The sequence below is a fragment of the Boleophthalmus pectinirostris genome, unplaced genomic scaffold (genome assembly GCF_026225935.1).
Source record: "Boleophthalmus pectinirostris isolate CB_2022bp ecotype Guang Dong unplaced genomic scaffold, ASM2622593v1 HiC_scaffold_1, whole genome shotgun sequence".
In the NCBI taxonomy this organism is placed as follows: Eukaryota; Metazoa; Chordata; class Actinopteri; order Gobiiformes; family Gobiidae; genus Boleophthalmus; species Boleophthalmus pectinirostris.
Window position 1 is genome coordinate 23,830,287 of NW_026570970.1, and position 18,709 is coordinate 23,848,995.

An 18,709-nucleotide genomic window follows, 5' to 3' on the forward strand; every position below is an offset into this window, starting at 1 on the left:
TCACAGTTCAATGAAGGTCTTCATTTAACATTAAAAACATGAGGAAATGCAAGTTGTGCATATATGCAAAACCCTCTCCAAGAAAACAAATAGGAAACTCTCCACCAGAATAAAGTTACACAATGCACCTTTAACAAGTCTGAAAGCTCATGCAGTTAGCAACCTCTGTCGCCACAGCTGCCTTGGCTGTCTAGCCCAAGGACACAAAAACAGTATATGAACTGGTCCAGGCAGGGATCAAACTGCCCACCTGTGAGTTGGTTGAGCGATTCCACTAACCACTGCTTTGTGTCGGAGCCATAACATTTCCAGCCAACTTGAAAGCTGCTCTTAAAATAGAGTAGTGTATACAGTATATATAGGCCTATGCATGCTTGTCATGTAGGAAGTGTTAAGGTTAAACCGTGCTTTCATTCACACCACAAGAACATGAAGGCTATTCTATGGGCCCTTAAGGAGCTGTAAGTAATCCATACGTACTCCACAGATGTTTTACAAACTTAAGATTTATTAAGGTTGTTCGCACCAAAGATAACACTGTAAATATTTTGTGGCATGTGTCTAGATGAATGAAAATAACAGTTTGAAGTAAATTATTACAAAAATGTCCATTCAGTAAAGAAGCCGATGATAATAAAATAGAGAAAGAGAAAAAAAAACATAACATCTTCATTATTGGCACACGCTAACCAAATTAACTGATTTGAGACTGTTGAAATAGCACAGTTTACTAGGCATGTGACTTGGGGATGGGGTGGTTCTTATATATAAAAAAATTCTGGTTATATTAGTAGGAACACTGTACACACATGCAGTATATGTCCCTTTAGCAGTGAAGTAGTGATGTTGAGTGGTGTTTAGACCCCTGCTGTGACTGGTCCGGGACAGTCCCAGTGATGAGGCCTGTCTGTCCGCACACTGCATTGTCTTCGGTTTCAAGTGTGCGTTTCAGATGGAGATCGAGCTTAAGAGCAGACATAAATAGAGCGACTGCCTCCACGCTGTTGCCAGGTTTCCAAGCATCGGCCCTGAGACGACGCAAATAAAGGATGGCTCATTTTAAGAATCTTAAATGATGTGGGGAGGAGTGGATTAGACTTAGATCCTGTTTTGACATAAGAATATAGAGTTTGAGTTTCAAAAGCATTGCTCCATTATGACAAGGACACTGTTCACCATTTTTATTAGTCTGGCACAGGGTTTTCAAACAAAAAATCTATGGTCGGATACTAATTAACCATAAAACAAGCATCAAAATTTGATACTGAGATATGCGAGGAGGTATTGAAAAAAAAAAAAAATGTGAAGGAAATGTGATGTTCCTTAGTTTTGCCTTGATCAGTATGAGATCTACTAATAATGCTACAATATTTTTATCATTGTGTTTTTGGCATAATATATATGATAAAATGGTGTTCAAAATGATCACTGTAAACACAATAAAACACAGTGATGTAAACGAGTAGGGAGTATTAGGATGTTTAAGATCCACAGTGACCTTTCAGCTGGATTAAAATGAGAATCTTGGCACATCTTTGTTTCTGTTGCGCAGCTTTGGAAGTTCACACCTTATTTTAATGGTCACCGTTGAAGCTCCATCACAAAGGAGGGTGCAATTGTCCCGGCAAGACTCTTCATCCACGTTTTCCAATAGCGGTAAGTGTTGTACATCAGAATTCAGAAAAAAAATGTATTGCCACTGTCAGTGAACAAAATTCACAAACTGGGAACTTTTCTGGACGGGGAGCTGCCATTTAATTATCAGAATGTTCCATAGTAAAGCATTAAACATTTCTATCCCTATGGGGACAGAGACGCTAAGACTGCAAGCAGGCACTTTTTGACAATAAAAATGCCAGTAATTGAAATGCATGTTAGAAAACAAGAAAATCTCCATGGAGACAAACATTTACGCTGTTGTATTACACATTTCTGAATGCACTGTGTGTCATTACTAATAATATCATTTTTGTATCTCTATAGACATAGGTGTGACAGGTTTACTGTGCCACTGGCCTCTTTGACCATCATCATAAATCACACTTTAACGCATTCATATAGGCAAAGTGGGTTAAATGTATTGCCCACGGACACCCGAATGGCATGTAGGAATACCAGCCTCACGATGATTGGACCTAACTAAGGCACACTGTTTTTTTTCTCCTCATCTTTCTCCATAGATGTTCACTGCTTTTATTGTATCCTTAAGTCACTGTAATAATACCCCATGCCCTGTCACCCCTCTGTTTTAGGAGCTGGCATCTCTACTTGAAGACGTGATTGTCCTGCCTGTCTTCCTGTCTGCGTGGTGTCAAAGGAGGGGCGACTCAGATGTCCCCCCTTATGTAGTGAGGTATCCCCTATAAAAAAGACCAGCAGGCTGCTTTGTTTAGCCTGGCCTCAGTTAATCCCAGTGTGGCCAGTGAAGCGCTATTGAGGGACTATGGAGTGAGAGAGCGAGCATCAGCCCTTAAGGAGCCATGGCCCCCGCTCTTCGAAATCCCAAGAAACTTCACACTTCAATGTAGCTCTAAAAATAGGCACCATCTGTCCCACCAGGCTCAGTTACAGCCCCATTCCTTTGGGGCGAGCTGGTTGGAGGGCAGGGGGAAGAAGTCAGTAGAAATAAAGGGGGTCCGAATTAGACTTCTGTCTTGAGTCATGGCTGCTAACTTAAAGGATGACCTCTGTAGCCGATAGGGGAGATTTCCTCAACTACAAGTCACCACCTGAGACAAAATGCTATTACTAGACTTATGTTGAGTCACTAAAATTGATATGTTTGTTGTTAAATCACAATAAATGAGTTCTTGTCTTTCCAAAAATTAAAAAAATTAAAAATAAATCTTGTATGCAATAGGAAACACTGCATGCAAAAATTCTAATTTGCAAAAATATATTTTTGTAACAAAATTTTGCTATTTATTTTTGCAAAAATAACTTTTAGGAATCACAGTGACTAAATATAACTTAAACTTAATAGTGGCCAGTGTAACTTTTCTGTTGGGAACACTCCACAGATCTGCTGTGTGGATGGCACCACTTGTTTATATCCATGGAAATATGTTAATGCAATACTATGAAACATTCCAGGCAAAGCAAAAAACATTTTCGTGGAGGCAACAAAGCAGCAGATTCTCCATGAGAAAAGTAAAGCAGTGTAACTTTAACCTACAGTCAAGTGAAAACAATTTATTACAAAAGTTATAATTTACCCACTTATGGCTATTACTTTTATGATGAAGTGAGCTGTCTTCATAGATGTTACCCAACAGCACTCATCACATGACCTGATCTCATCGGATTTCATTAATCATACTCAGAGAAAGGTTAAGAGAGGCTTCCCAGTCTTCTAGAAGCAGCTTCGTCTTTATTACATGCCTTTATGTCAGAACCACGACTGGCATTTCTTCAGTCAAAAGTTCATGTGAGGTTTCAGATGTTGAAATAAAAGAGCGCATTATGTATGCTGCACAACAATCAGCCGTCAGTGTTCACATCAGTGCCAGAGGAGAGACCGTAATAGCATGTCCTGGAGCAAACCTGGAGGAGTGATTATCAAATGCCCTGTGCCTGCCCACAGACCAGACTGCAGGCTCAACCAGCACGGGCGACTGGAGGAAGATAGACAAAGCACCATCAAAGTGTCACCAAATGTTTCGCTCAAAGTAATAAAATCTAGTCACGTTTCAGTCAGAGAGTGTCAGAGATGTTGTGGCCCACAGCATCCCTCCCTCTGCTCCAGTATATCTCCAAATATACTTGGAAATGAGCAGAATTATTGCAAAGCAGTGAAACAGATGGCTAATAATAGTGCTTTGATGAAATACACTCCATTTGTTCTCTACTTTTGTTGTTTTGAACTACAACTACAGATGCTTAATCACCCCAGTTTAGCTTAAGGCAATGATGATCAGCAATTCTTCAGTCGCACAGAAATTCAAACACTCTTCCAAGTGGAAAAGACAACAGGTGTCAAATCTGCTAAAGACAAAGCTTAAATATGTGAAGTAGAATGAAGAAATGAGCACCCACAATGTACTTTGTCCAAAGAGGCAAATGGGCTCAGAGCACATAAAATGTATCAATAGCTGTTACAGCTGTCACTCAGCTGCTGGTTATTTCCAGATCAGCTGACTTTGGGCTCAGAGGAACACTTAACTCATGACTTTAATGAGTATTCTAGTAATATAGAGCATACACTGTTTCTCATGTTTTCATTTACGCAGCTTATGTCGTAAATAAATAAACACTTATTATTACTGTGAAATGCTTTTTGAAACATGTCTAATGCAATGATTAAGGCATTAACCAATTAGAAAAGAATCCTTGTGTGACCTTTGCCCTTTTAAATAGAAGTAATTCTACTCTGGATCTTGCTGTCATGATGACAAAGGTGCTCGCTGAATGTACCTTCACCCCAGCAGAGCTGTGTCCTATGCCATGCTGCTGAGGAGAAACCCTGTCCCCCCACCCCTCCCTCCACACACGCGCACACACACACGCACACCCTCAGCTGCATATATGCACACACACAAATAGGCCTGCACACGCACACAAGCACTTCTGAGAGCTTTGACCTCACATCTCTACTATGGCTGCCTCCTGGGAGCTCGCCACCATCACTAATAAGTAAAGGGTGGCATGTTTAGAAGATCGTTTGTCTTCACTAATGCAATGCTTTGAATGTCTCACAGACAGAAGGCTCAAACATATTTAGAAACCTCTTATCTCAGGCCACTGGGGCTATCATGGCCATCAGGCACTGCTTACTATACGTTATTCTATGAGCAGGATTAAATGTATTTAGAAGTTTGAGTTTGAGGGAAAAAAAAACAAAACCCTGTATGCTGTACAGGGTCTTATGATAACAGAAAATAAATAATTGAACTGACACAAAATAAAATCAATTTGTAACATATTTCAGTCCAACACAGAAGGGTGTCCACCCCACAGGTCAATAAGTTTCCACAATTTCGCTCTTAGAAAAATATATTTGAATAAGTCATTCAAAAGCCGTTTAGTTGCTGCTTCTTAATATACTGTATGTATTACTTATAATATATATTATTTATAATAATGGACAAAAGCTGCACATTTGGTGTATTGCACAGCAAACCCCACGTTATTTACCAAGATTATTTACATGTTTGCACATACAGTGAATATTATGCCTCTAAATTTGTAAAATGTTCCTCCTGTGGTGACAGTGTCTGTCCCACATTTTGATAAAGTTCTTGATAATGCTCTTTTCCCTTATTTTCCTGCTGACCTGCCATCACCTCTTCATATAGACTACATGGTAAATCCATTAGTCAGTGTAGAGTTGGAGTAGAGACTGGCACAGGTGCAGGGCTGTCGCTTTGAGAGAGAGAGAGAGAGAGAGAGAGAGAGAGAGAGAGAGAGGGAAGTGCAGCTCTGAGGAGGTGCAGGGAGTGCGGGTGAGCCCTGATGACAGCTGAGGGGCTTGGCTTTCTTTGGCTTGGCCTTGTCGAGATGGGGTCAGTGAAAGCAAGTGGTGGGCCGTGGGGTTTGGGGGTGGAGGAATGTGTGAGCTTCCTCCGTCACTGGCCCCAACGTCCATCGTAGTGGTTATGTGGGCAGGGCTGCACCGCTGCACTGGAGACAGATATAGATGTGAATTAAGGAGACAGAATTTGCACTCTTGGTCTTGTCTGGGTTACAGGCATCAGCAGCTGAAGCTTCATTGATCTCCATCACTCTGGGCTTTGACGTCATATCCTCCCACAGGAGTGGCCCTCACTCAGCCAACACATCTCCCCAAACACAGAGCACAGGTGCTGCACCCAGTGGTCCGGGACAGGCTCTACAAATAAACACAGGCTAATTAGACAATACTGTTGTCACACCTGCCCACATGAATGCAGTACTAGGAAGTGCCAAACCTATGTGTTGCAATAGGGTCTCCAGCCAAATTGGACTTTGCGTATTTTCATTCAGCTTCTCTGTATGGAGCATAGACTGTGGAGTGTGGAGGAAGGGAGTGTGACATCACCCATAGCTTTTGGTTCAAGTCAAATAAAGTTCGGGAAACTAACAGTTATAGGGGTGAATTTGGGGTTGAGCACCATATTAGGAATTGATTTACGAACAAAACTGAAGGATCATGTAGAGGGGATTAATACAAACATTTTAAGACCAAAGTGACATGGCTCACTGCAGTTACAGAGAGGTGACTCTTTTTTTTTTTTTTAAGTCAATGGAGCCAGAAGAGTACCCAGCTCACTTCCTGTTTGGAACGTGGCAGCTAGTGGGTTAGCCTTGCCCATTTCTACGTATATACAATCTAAGGTATGAAGGAATGTTAGCAGTTAGTGAGTATCGCCCAGGACACTCCTGTGAATGTTAACACAGACACAAGACAAATATATCAAATTATGCATCCCACATATTGGGATAATTAACATCCATCCTCTATTGAACCAAGGTCGTGGACAGGGATTTGGGATTGGGGGTAACTTGTTTACACAGGGTCTGGAGCAGGGGCCCCCAGAAAGCCCAGAACTTTATGCTATACTTGTGGTTGTGGAAACAGCAGTCTAATCATAGAACCCCAACATAAACATACCACAACTGGACAAATGCATTTGCAAATGGAAATCTGGGTGTGCTAAAATGTAAATGTATTGTGTGTTTTGTGATGAGTATTACTCAGTATGACTGAGTATTGTAAATGAACATCTAAACATGATTAGGAGGAGTAAACAAGCAAACAGCAATGTTTATGTATCTTCTAGAGCTGCACAAACAAACTTGAGTAGGGACATGATGCAGCTGTCTAAAGTTTAAATTTCCTTCCAATGTGCTCATGTGACCACGTGATCATCTTAATGATTTCTAGAGTCTTATTTCTTATTTCGACATCTGCTTGACCTGAACGGAATACTTAAATCTGGAAAAGGTCTGCTGATGAACGTCTAGTTGGTTAACAAAACTTATTATAGAAAAAAAGTACTAATATCGGATGATTAGGAAACGGTGCGTAACCGTGCGTTAAAGCCGAAATGTGCTGATGTGTACCGGAAATGTCTTTGCCTCAGATAACCTTAAGTGTTTTCGTTCTTCATTACTGATATCTGACATAAATAAGCTCTTTCTGGCACACAGCCCTATACTCCATGTTTGGAGAGTACACCCCGCGTGCGCACAACCCCCCGGTGCCCTATCCAATCCTCACCCAGGGACAGTGCTGGCGGGGGTCAAGAGGAAAATAGCTTCATATATATACGCCCAGGCGGGCATTTCGTGCTCCGAGTCCCCTCCACTCTGTGCTCACACTCCTTGTGTTGTCACCCGAACCGGGAATTGTCTTTATTTCCATTGGACAAAACTTAGTTCGACTTTTAAACCAAAATGGCACCCAAGAAGGACCCTAAGGCAGCTCCCGCCAAGAAGGCCGCCGAACCCGCCCCAGCTCCCGCACCGGCCCCGGAGCCCGCACCTGCGCCCGCCGCTCCCGCAGTCGACCTGTCCGCAGTCAAGGTGAGTCTCAGCTCGTGCAGGCCAATGAATGAGAGTCTATGAAGGGTATGAAAGACTGTGATATCTCCCGCTCAATGTTTCATTTATGTGAGCTGAACATGATAGGATATTTTAGTGTTTTTGAATTCAAGTAGGACAAATGTGACAATAAGTTATCTCCAGGTGCCCCACTGTGCACTCTCGTCATCACATTGCTTAAAAAAAACAAAACAACAACAACAAAAAGCAAAACACACTCGGTTTTCTTACTTTGGTGAAACACAGATCTGGGTAGAGACTTGAATGGGACATTTAGCTGCAGAGCAGTCAATGAATGAGTAGAACCATGGATAGCTCTGCTCCTTAGGTCAAACCCTCCGCTCTCTGGATTGGACAACAGCACTGACTAATGTGTGAGCCAGAGCATCTCCGTGCGCCAAATGTGGCCATGTTAATGCAGCTAAACATGGATCCGTGCAGATCAGATGACCACAGTAAAGCTAATTTTGTCAAAGAGATGAGTTTAAGCCTAGTTTAAACCTAATTAATTATGTAAGATTAGTGCCAAGGCTGCAGATATGTGCCGAAAAACGAGTAGCTGACGGAGGTGAAATGGCATGCTGAGCTAATGGGCTTTATATATGTATTGAGTTACAATTAAAACAAAACAAAAAAAAAACTAACCAAAAAAAAAAAAAAAAAAAAACTAACAAGGCTGTTGTATTTTGACTCTTAGGTGGAATTCAGCGCAGACCAGATTGAAGGTAAGTCTTATATTTTTAAAATAAAATTATTAAATTGTTACACTGTACATAAGGCCATATGTAAATAAATGCCATTGCTGATTATCCTGAGCCAAAATTGCTCACCACTGGTATAAAGACACAGGCCTATATTTAAAAAGTATGCACCAATCATAAAGACTCCTAATTAGACGACACAGATCAACCTCACCCATCCTTGATCCTATGCCAGTGTAACTTTATTTCACTGGGTGACCTGTGTCTCAGACTCACAGGATCAATGATATCTCCTCTCCAATGCATGCATTTGATATAGAGCCTATTCTAATGAGAGCAAAAATTAAGATACTGACATAAAACTAAACTCAAATAAATGTTCTTTAATTAACTAAACTCAGTTTGAGAAAAAATGTTGGTAATGCTGCAGTCAGCGCTTCCCAGTTGCTCAGCTGCTCCTGCACATAGAGCCTTGCCTTTAAAAGGAGGGGGCTCATATTCTCAGCTATGTTTGTCAATTCCAAGGTGGTCTTTTCAAAGGGCCAATAGCAACCCACAGCCAGCTGAGAGAGAAGGTGACAGCTGAGATTGAAATAGTTTGTGGCATGGCTCCACTCAGGAGGTCCTGTATATTCAGGCCTGCACTACAGTGTAGTGTGTCCTACCTATAGAAACCACTGCCCCCACCTGCTGGCAGCGTCACTCAGCATGGTACTCTGACTTTTATGACACCCACACCTTTAGGAACAAATGGTAGTCATTCTTACAAAGGATAATAAACACTTAGATTATATTAAGATTTAGGAATGCTACATGCTATGCCAAACCTTTCCAAGTCATTGTATCAATATCTTTTAAAGTGTGCAATAACCATTTGTTGCATACCATATGTGCAATAATGTACACAGTTTTTTTTGCATAGGTGTGAAAGTAATATGTAAAAAACAAAACAAAAAACAAAAACAAAACTAAAAATATCAAGAATGACAGCTGTTTGCAACTTGTAATATTCTACACTGTAGTGTATTTGTTGTTAAATATTGTGTGAATGCAGAATTACACATTAAACTAATTTTTCCAGTGAATTAACAAAAATATCTTTTCTCAGACTACAGGGAGGCTTTCGGTCTTTTCGACAGGGTGGGTGACAACAAGGTGGCCTACAACCAGCTCGCTGACATCATGCGTGCTCTCGGACAGAACCCCACCAACAAGGACGTCACCAAACTGCTGGGAAACCCCTCCGCTGATGGTACATCAAGGTTCTTATTTACTATAGGATGGCAGGATATAGTTTTACATCTTTTACATTCTTAATCTTTTTACATTCTTCTAATACATATACATTGTCTTGTATAGCTGCATAATTGATATGTTTTTGTTTTTAAGTTTAGTGATAAGAGTAGAGTGCTATTACAGCAGCTGTGTGCAGACAGACAATCTGTCATACATTTGTACCTTTGTTTTCAGACATGGCCAACAAGAGAGTAGAGTTTGAGGCTTTCCTGCCCATGCTCCAGACCATCATCAACAGCCCAAACAAGGCCGGATTTGAGGACTACGTTGAGGGTCTGCGCGTCTTCGACAAGGAGGGCAATGGCACAGTCATGGGCGCTGAGCTGCGTATTGTGCTGTCCACACTGGGTCAGTTCAACAACTATCCAATCATTTTTGTCTTTCTGATAATACTGTATAATGTATGTGGTGTTAATATGGATTTGTCGCCCCCTATAGGTGAGAAGATGACTGAGGCTGAGATTGATGCTCTCATGGCAGGACAGGAGGATGAGAGTGGCTGTGTCAACTATGAAGGTGAGTTCAATATGGAGTTAGAGCTGTGCATTTCATTGCTTTCTATATTTAAATCAAGAGCGCTGCTTTAAATCCTCTCAGTTTCTCAGTTCTGTCTTTGAAGTAACACATTTGAATAAATTTCACAGTATTAACTAAATGGCGAGAAAATTCAGTTTGTCAACTGGGCAAAAGTTAGTTTGGTTGAAGACGTTTCGCAGCTCATCCAAGCTGCTTCTTCAGTTCTGGTCAGATTGCTGGTGGACACTTCCTTATTCCACTTCAACCAAACTAACTTTTGTCCAGTTGACAAACTGAATTGTCTCCTCGCCATGGATTCTACCTGTACGACTGAGGGATTCTTCACAGTATTAACTAAACTAAACATCTCATTAAATATTGAACACCATAATAGTTATTATTATATTTTTAATAGATAATGTAAACCCAAGTTGAAGTATTGGCACTACCATAGGACAGGACAATTTAAAACGAGACAATTAAAACAAAAGTCTGAATGAATTATTTCATACTTTCACTTTAGTCAAGTGCAATGGACGTTGAATTAAAAACACACTCTGGGTGTTATTTTAATTCTTTTCTTAAGAAAACATGTTAATGTTAATATTCAAAAATAGCTAATTTGTAATAATATATATAATATATCTGATTCTAAACTATTTGCTTCATTGTGACTCACTGTCTCTCTCTTTTGCCTGCAGCTTTTGTGAAGCACATCATGTCTGTGTAAGGACCCTGCTGCTGAGCTGGTGAGCATCGTATACTTGCAGACCCCATGGTGTCACGACATCCACTCCCCATTTCGAGCGCCACCTAGAGGAAATGGGGTGAACAAAGGACTATGAGATGTCATTGAACAAGTCATGAACCCTTTTTTTGTTCTACATTTTATTGTCCAACTGGTGCTTTCAACTCCTCCTCCTTCACAAGTTATTCCTGGGAACGTCCTGAATTTCCAAGAGATGCATCCATTATTTTTTTCCAAACAAGAACTCCCATGCCACATTGGTGCTGTGTTGTCACGAGTTTGTACAGCTTTAAGAGATGGAAGAGTTTTTCTGTCGCTTTCTGTCTTGGCTTAAGTGACTGGTTTGGCCCAGGACTGGCCATCAAAGTTGATCCTTTTCCTAACCCTTCCCTAAGTCTTAACTTATTGTACTCCCTCGGTCATGTCACAATAAACTTTATCCAATCTCCCATTTTAATTCTTCTTCCTTCTTTGCCCACACACTTTCTAAGTAGTTATGTTAAGAGTTGACTAATTGATAAACACAACTATTCAGGTCACAAAATAATTGTAAGAACTATAATCATGACAATTTTAGAAGCAAAAATTTTGTAATGTTTTAGTCTATCTTCCTAAAAAGTAAACCATTAAACCAAAAGTTTGATTTCACAAAGCTGGTTAAACTAGAGGAATGTTAACCTATTAGACAATGAATTCAAATGAATTCACAATTGTCTGATCATACTGTCAATCAAAAACAATGGTAAAATCACAATGCTATTTCTCAAAATAATCATAACACACACATTTCATATTATGACATCCCTACTTTTAAGACAAAAAAGTCCTGTGAGTCAGTTTTCACCTTTTTATTGTCAGTAATTATTGTCATTTATGTCATATCAACAAGAGAAAAACTGCGTACATCTACTTGACCTTTTAAATACATTTACAGTTGCTGTAGGTTGGAGCAGGAGGTGGGTAAAGCACATGGGAATGGTAAGATGCAGAAAATACACAGAAGCAAACAGAAGAGTCGCAGATGGAGGCAGTTATATATCACAAATGTAGTCAGTGATTCTCAAACCTCACACACAGGGTACCATCTTGGAGAAATGTCTTTTAAAATAACATCTTTTTAGCTTTTTGCTTATTTAAAATAGGCGTTACTACAAAAATTGTGACAAAGGTTCAACTACAATGTAAATCAAGTCTTAACCAAAACTATACCAGGGCAAAGACTGGACTTGAACTAAAGTGCAGCTTATCCAGTGCTAGTTAGTTAGCACTCACCTCACAGCAAGAAGGTCCTGCCATTGAAACATCTGTTCTTCTCTTAGATCAGGACTCTTTCCAGGTTAAGTAAGTCTAGAAAGCACTATCAATGCACTAAACTAGGATTCAAATCCAATCAAGTTCATTCTCTAACCTGTAAACTGTTGTATATAAATAAATAAATTCAATTAAATAAAAAATGCAAAACCTTCGTAAATGTAACAGTAGCCTGCATACCACCACTGGTACCTGCACCACAGTTTGAGAAACACTGCAGCTGGTAAAGAAAAAACCTAGATCACTCATACACTTTTATTTCCAAACAGATGTAACAAGTGTTCAAGAGTGTTTTTAAATAACGTTTTCCGATATTTTTTCCACATTCCTGACCTACATTGCAACAGAACATCCAGGTACATTAGCGTGTCTTGAAACATAAGATATGTATCACACACGCACACACACGCACACACACGGACATGTTCAAATACATACAAGCTGCGTTCTCACAAATTGCCGACTGCAGCCTTCCCCTTAAACAATAGTCAGTCTTGATTAAAAAAAGCTGATTTAGACTGTGAGCAGAGAAAGCCTAAACTACTGTATTCACTAACTTAACTTTTCTATCTGACAATGTCTTCAGTGAAACAGGCACGGACACAGAGCAGTGGTTCTCAAACAGTATACTCCAATATTTCCCCAGCAAATAAACTCAATGGAACCTGCACAGGAACAAGAAGGGCTTAATATCACTTCAAAAAATCTGCTCACAATTTGTTTAAACCAAGACAAAACTCTAGACAAGCGAACAGGCCTACAAGAGGACACAATTGGGAATTAATCCGGTAGAAATTAAAAATCATTTTCCAAATCCAGACATTCCTCAGTTGTAGTTTGAGAACCACTGATCTCTAAAACTTTACCAGGACTGCATTCAACACCAGCTGTCTGTCACCAAGCGTTACACTGTAAACAACTAATAACTACAAAACATGAAGTTGTATCATTGTTACTCAATATGTGAGGAGATAAATTACTAAAATCCTTGTTTGTTTTTTCTTTAAATACAAAATAGCCTCTTTTTAATATTAGAATCAATACATGCTTCTTAACATAACCTAGTTCTTGCAGTAATAATGCAATTTTACAGGTTTTACGGTATAGCCATATTGTGATTTCCTTTTAAAATGTTTTCAAAGACATGTAGATGGCAAGGTATTTTAACTCTGTATATATTAGTAATATTGGATAGAAGATGACTGGGATGAGTTGCAGTAAAGATGCTTGGTTTGTTAACAAGGGATATGGAGTCCATGCACATTTACTGAGCAAGAACCATACGTGCTGCATGGAGTAAGGGGCCACTTTACTTTCTACTTCAAGAAAAATAAAAGTGTGGCTTCTTTAAAACACGTAGCAGAACCAAGCAAATATCTGGTAATATCAATCAATCTTCAAAACTTCTATTATACCATTGTCCAAAATAGGAGGCCATTAAATTAGAAATTGCACATATCCAGGTTCAAAATCGACAAGAAATACTTTAAGCTCCTAAATTAAGTCTCTACTGTTTTGTGTGGATGTTGATAGTTAGAGGCTGTGGTTTGGATACAGTATTGTTGGCCCGATGGTGGCAGGAGAAGCCAGAATAGTCCGATGGGATGGGGCATTCACAAGCCCTGCTTGGCTAGAGCTTCGGTGACGTCCTTGGCCAGGGTGGAGAGCTGTGGGGACTCGCTAAAGTTGAGGCTGCCGGAGGAGGACAGGTCCCGGAGGCGGCTGGGGGACATGGAGCCGGAGCGCCGCGGAGACTGGACCACGATGTCGGCCCCGTGGTCCACTCGGGCCCTCGCCTGGTCGCGGAACATCAGCCTGTGACTCTCGATCTGCCAGGGGAACAGGTGTGTGAGGGACCCAGGTATGGAAGAGAACATTTAAAGGCGCACTATGTAACTTTTTTGATGGCTGGGTTGTGCTCTGTCATCTCTTTGCCTCCATGATTTTATTGCATGCCTGGAATATCCCACAATATGGCATTAAACTTATGTCACATTTATACAATTTTCATTTTCTCAAAGATCTGATGGTATCATTTGATCATTTCCACAGAGACATATATGTTTAATGACATGCAGTGGAATACTGTATTCCAGACAAAGTAATACTCCCTGGAGATAAGCAGGTGATGGACCCTCCACCAGAGAAGTTACATACTGCATCTTTATAGAATTACATTTTGTAGATACTGTATGTACATAATAATATATAACATACATGCTACAATACACTAAGAAATTTCATAATTACCATACACATTTACAAGAAATGAAATGTATTATAATTACACTATTATAAGAATTTAAATTTTTTTTTTGTTTTTTCACATTTGCACCAACATTGAGATGTGTTTTTGAAAAAATATGGTTAAAAAAAACATAGCCAGGGAAGTAATTTAATCAGTTTTGGTTCTAGGTTAGCACTGAGATTTTAAGTTTGACACAATTCAATTAAACAAAAGTAAATGCAGAAGGTTTAGTTCAAAAATATCTCTAAATAACTATTTATACTCTTTTTTTCAGAAGAAAGTAGGAATGTATGTATGACCATAGGTTTGGGTAGAGATGAATGAAAAAGACATGAGGACAAGACACGGATTTTAAAGCAAAAATATTAAATGGGGGAAAGGTATAAACATAAAGTAGATCTTTAGATGGGAGGAGTAACATGTCTGTGTTTAGTTGGGATTAAAGTTTTCATGGGACAAAAATGGTAGTGTACTATACCTTTGTCTGCAGCTAAAGGAACGCAAAAAGTTTGTGGAAGATTGACTATTTAAGATAGTATTTGATTAGAGATTAGCGTATGGCCTCATCTTTTGCCTCACAATTGCACATATTTAGTATAAAATTTAGTATAAAACCATGTCCTGATGACTACCTTTTAAAACTTAAAATTATAATATAATATAAAAAACAACAACAAAACAAACATGATTCGAGATAAAGCATTTTAACTAGTGCATATTCATTTAATACTTGAACTACTTAATTCTACAATCTGTCCAAAACTTTATGATTTCCTTTAAGTCATTTCTGGAGCAGACACTCACCAGCACTCGGCCTCCACCTGGAGTGTGATGGGCATTTTCCAGGGAACCCACCTTGGCTTGGGCTTTGTCTTTGAAGTCCAACTTCACACTTTCAATACGTACATTACCACCCCCTAGTGAAAAAAGAAAAAAACAAAAACAAGAAAAACAAAATGCAGCTGAAAAATAATTTCAGCAGTTGATATAAAAAGAAACTGTTGATAGAATGATATGGTATCTCTCTTAAATCATCTCACTTAAATCTGATAAAATATGAATTGTTGCAATCCCAACTGTAATAATAATGATGATAATACACCTTGAACTGCACCAGTTCCAGAGAGAGGGGTCACAATATTCCAATGTAAGTCAATGAGAGGCAGGGTCAGTAGGAGCCGGAAGAGCCTGGATACAAACCTCCTATTTGGAATGAAGCGGCTAGCTCGTTAGCTGTGTCCGTTTATATATACAGTCTATGGTTTCATTTAATATACAAAAATGCTTTATTTATATAATGTGTAGTTGTGTTACCAATAATGCCACTAGATGGTGGTGTTCAACATGTAAAAATCAATGCAGCAATCTACACCTAAAAGATGTTTTTTTCCAACATAATTTAATCAGGAAAAAACATAACCATGAATAAAGCATGAACAATTTGGCCTTGTACTAAAAATACAGGGTCTGGAGAGCTTTGGGCTGTTTGTCTTTGCCTGACAGTTACCTGGTCGATGATGGATGTTGTCTAGAGAGCCGCACTTGGAGGTCACATGACTCAAGTCAATCTTCTTATTCTGTATCTGCACCTACAAGCACATGCATGAGGTTATGAAATCTTTTAGGATTAAATAATATTGGGTCTTATTTGCTGCGCTGGTGCAGGAAAATGCTAGAAAACAAAATATAGTGGGTTATGTGACAACTCAAAGACGAAAAGCGAAATCTAGAATAAATAAACAAAAAGTCTCCACATCTTTTAAATGGTGATGGATTGCCCCTGTCATTACCACCAACACTGCTGCTAGATAACAATATCATTTAGTACTTTTTAATGTGTTTTTCACAATTTTCCCCACATTCGGGACAGCCAAAAACATCTAGACATCCATTATAATAAATAGCAGAGTCTTCCTTATTCCCATGCATCAAATGTCAGATTTTAATGCCTGATTTTGCCAACAGGACTGGGCTAGCGTGGGAGGATATTTGCAGCATTTGTCTGATATTGTTGCAAAAATCCATTAACCTGTCTGTCTCTTACAGCCATGCAAAGTAAATTATGTGCTTTCACATTTATTATACTCTTAGATGCAGGTGGCATTTTGATTTATGAACAGAATCTCAACTCATTGCTATATAATATGGAGTTGCATTAGAAGTTAATAAAAACAAGATCCAACTTTTATTTTATGATTACCACCTCTCATAACAGTAAATATGTATAAAGATGGTATGCAGTTGTTTTTACTTAAAGGTGCGCTTATGTAATATTTCTGCCACCTTCTTGTCTCCATGGAGATGTTGATTTGCACTGAATGTTCCCCACTAAGGCAATAAATTGATACATTTCTATGAAGACAATTCACTCATAGTACAGGAATAGAAGCACCTGCACTAAAATAAATGATATTTAATGCCAAACTGTGGAACATTTCTTTTAAAATCAAATTAATCTCTTATGAGGGTAGGATTATTTTGTTCAGCTGGCTGTAGCTGGTTGCTATTGGTAACTTCTTGTCTCTAATTGCAAATGCACAACCCCAAGAGACTAATGTGCAGTCAGGAGAAGTTTTATAATGGCTTTATTATCATCAAGCCAGTGCAACATAATTTTGATTTCAGCGCATTGCTCTAATCATTTCATACCTCAGACAGCCATAATGGAAATCAATCATTATAGCTGTCAGTATAAAAATATATAAATAAAAAACATAAAACATAAGCAGGCGATTAGCTACAGCAGTAACTAACAGTAGCTGACAAGTAATTAATCTTGACTTGTGTTGATTACCGTAGTGGCTTTAATAGAAATCATGCAAGACCAACATGTCAAATGGGTTCACACTCCTTCCCTTTGAAAGTGAAAGCCAAAGCAAGGTAGAGGTTTGGGTCTTAGTGAAAATTAAAGATAAAATACATGAAAGGAATGAAGGGAATTGTACAGGGACAACACGGACATCAAAACCACACAAAATAAAGCGCTTTGGCACAGAGACTCACGTGTCCACCCCCTGCTGAGTAGCCCCTCCTGTCCAGCGAGCCACACCTAGACTGAACATGGCTATAGTCCAGCTTTACACTGGGAATGAGGACCTGCAGCGAGGAGGTGAGCAGTGAGCAAGACTGAGGCTGTGTGCTTAAAGGTGCATTGTGTAACTTTTCATTTGAAGGAACATGATTTGCTTGTTTCCATGGATATGTCATTGCCTGGAATGTTCCACTGTATGACACTGAACAATTGGCTTTATACGGTGGCTTTATATCTTAAAAATATGTAGACAAACTCTGAGTGAGTGGGGTTGTCTCGCCACAGATCCGACCTGCAGCTTGGTCTAGTTTGGTGTCCATGAAGTTAAAAAACTTAATACCATACTGTGAAACATTCTAGATGAAGTAGTAACATCTCCATCGTGAAAAGCATTCGAGAGACCCTCCTCCAGAAAAGTTACACAATGCATCTTTAAGTGTGTAATCAACAAGATACTGCAAAATAGAGTTTAGTGTGAGAATGTCTTTTGATAAATATCTATTTTGTATAATTTAACAGTTACATAACAGTTATATCTATAGATCTTAGATTTGAACATCAAAAACTTGCATTAGCTACCACAACAATATAGAAAGTTAACTCTTTGATGTGTGCAGAGTCAACACAATCCTGATCTCTATTCAGGAATTTCAGATAATTATTTATTTTCTTTTCCCACTCAAACAATATGATATTTCAATATAAATTGCTCATTTACTATGGTGATGGAGCACAGTAACATTCCATCATAGTGTATGATTTTTATATTCATAATCAGTGTTTCAAACTCTTGGGCCCTGATCCAGTGTGTATTTATTGTGTTGAAGTGTGCATTTTTGGTTTGGTTTTGAGCAAATGCTTTAGCATTTAACTCCAAGCAACCCTGTATTTTAGCCAGTAAACTGTATTGCAATTTGGTTGGAGAACTAACTATATATACACTTTCAATGGTTAAGTAAAGTGGTTTTTCTACCATTCCACAAACACATTTTATAAAACCATGGAACAAAACAACAGCTAACAGTTCCTCCATATTTCACTGCATCCAGTTCTATCACTATCATGATACAGTGGTGCTTTACTCTAAAATTATGTTTTACTATAGAGGAGCAAAGTGTAAAAATCGCATGCTCCAAAGTCAAGATGCAACAACACGCAAAGTGAATGAATCCCAAATGGGAGATCATTAGTTCAAAACTGAGGGAAGATGAACTAAAGTTGTTCCATAATGAGCAGAGAGAGACGGAGAGCGAGAGAGAGAGAGAGAGAAAGAGAGAGAGCAGGAGTGATGCATAGCGCAGCAACAGAAGATACAATCTGCTGAGCACATAACATTT

General features: G+C 39.1%; 2 protein-coding genes across 2 annotated transcripts in view; one reads left to right on the forward strand and one right to left on the reverse strand.

Annotated features, from left to right (window-relative positions):
* The first annotated feature begins 7,259 nt into the window (after positions 1-7,259).
* On the forward strand, positions 7,260-11,239 carry myl1 (myosin, light chain 1, alkali; skeletal, fast). The gene is made up of 6 exons (XM_020920416.2): positions 7,260-7,503; positions 8,219-8,246; positions 9,331-9,474; positions 9,693-9,866; positions 9,957-10,034; positions 10,736-11,239. Exons 1-6 carry the CDS (start codon positions 7,375-7,377, stop codon positions 10,762-10,764), a joined length of 582 nt encoding a protein of 193 aa, XP_020776075.1. The 5' UTR covers positions 7,260-7,374; the 3' UTR covers positions 10,765-11,239.
* Positions 11,240-13,333: 2,094 nt separating this feature from the next.
* map2 (microtubule-associated protein 2) overlaps positions 13,334-18,709 on the reverse strand; it is a 31,195-nt gene continuing 25,819 nt past the window's right edge. The window contains exons 8-11 of the mRNA XM_055149902.1: positions 17,345-17,423; positions 15,849-15,930; positions 15,146-15,258; positions 13,334-13,922 (exon numbers count right to left, since the gene is read on the reverse strand). Coding sequence (XP_055005877.1) covers positions 13,707-13,922; positions 15,146-15,258; positions 15,849-15,930; positions 17,345-17,423 — 490 coding nt within the window. The 3' untranslated portion in view covers positions 13,334-13,706. The remainder of the gene's footprint in view (positions 13,923-15,145; positions 15,259-15,848; positions 15,931-17,344; positions 17,424-18,709) is intronic.

Bases quoted from the DNA above. Each gene is read 5' to 3' on its own strand.
- myl1 (XM_020920416.2), top strand. From the start codon at position 7,375: ATGGCACCCAAGAAGGACCCTAAGGCAGCTCCCGCCAAGAAGGCCGCC. The intron at 8,247-9,330 runs GTAAGTCTTATA...ATCTTTTCTCAG, and splicing joins CAGCGCAGACCAGATTGAAG to ACTACAGGGAGGCTTTCGGT. The intron at 9,475-9,692 runs GTACATCAAGGT...CTTTGTTTTCAG, and splicing joins GGGAAACCCCTCCGCTGATG to ACATGGCCAACAAGAGAGTA.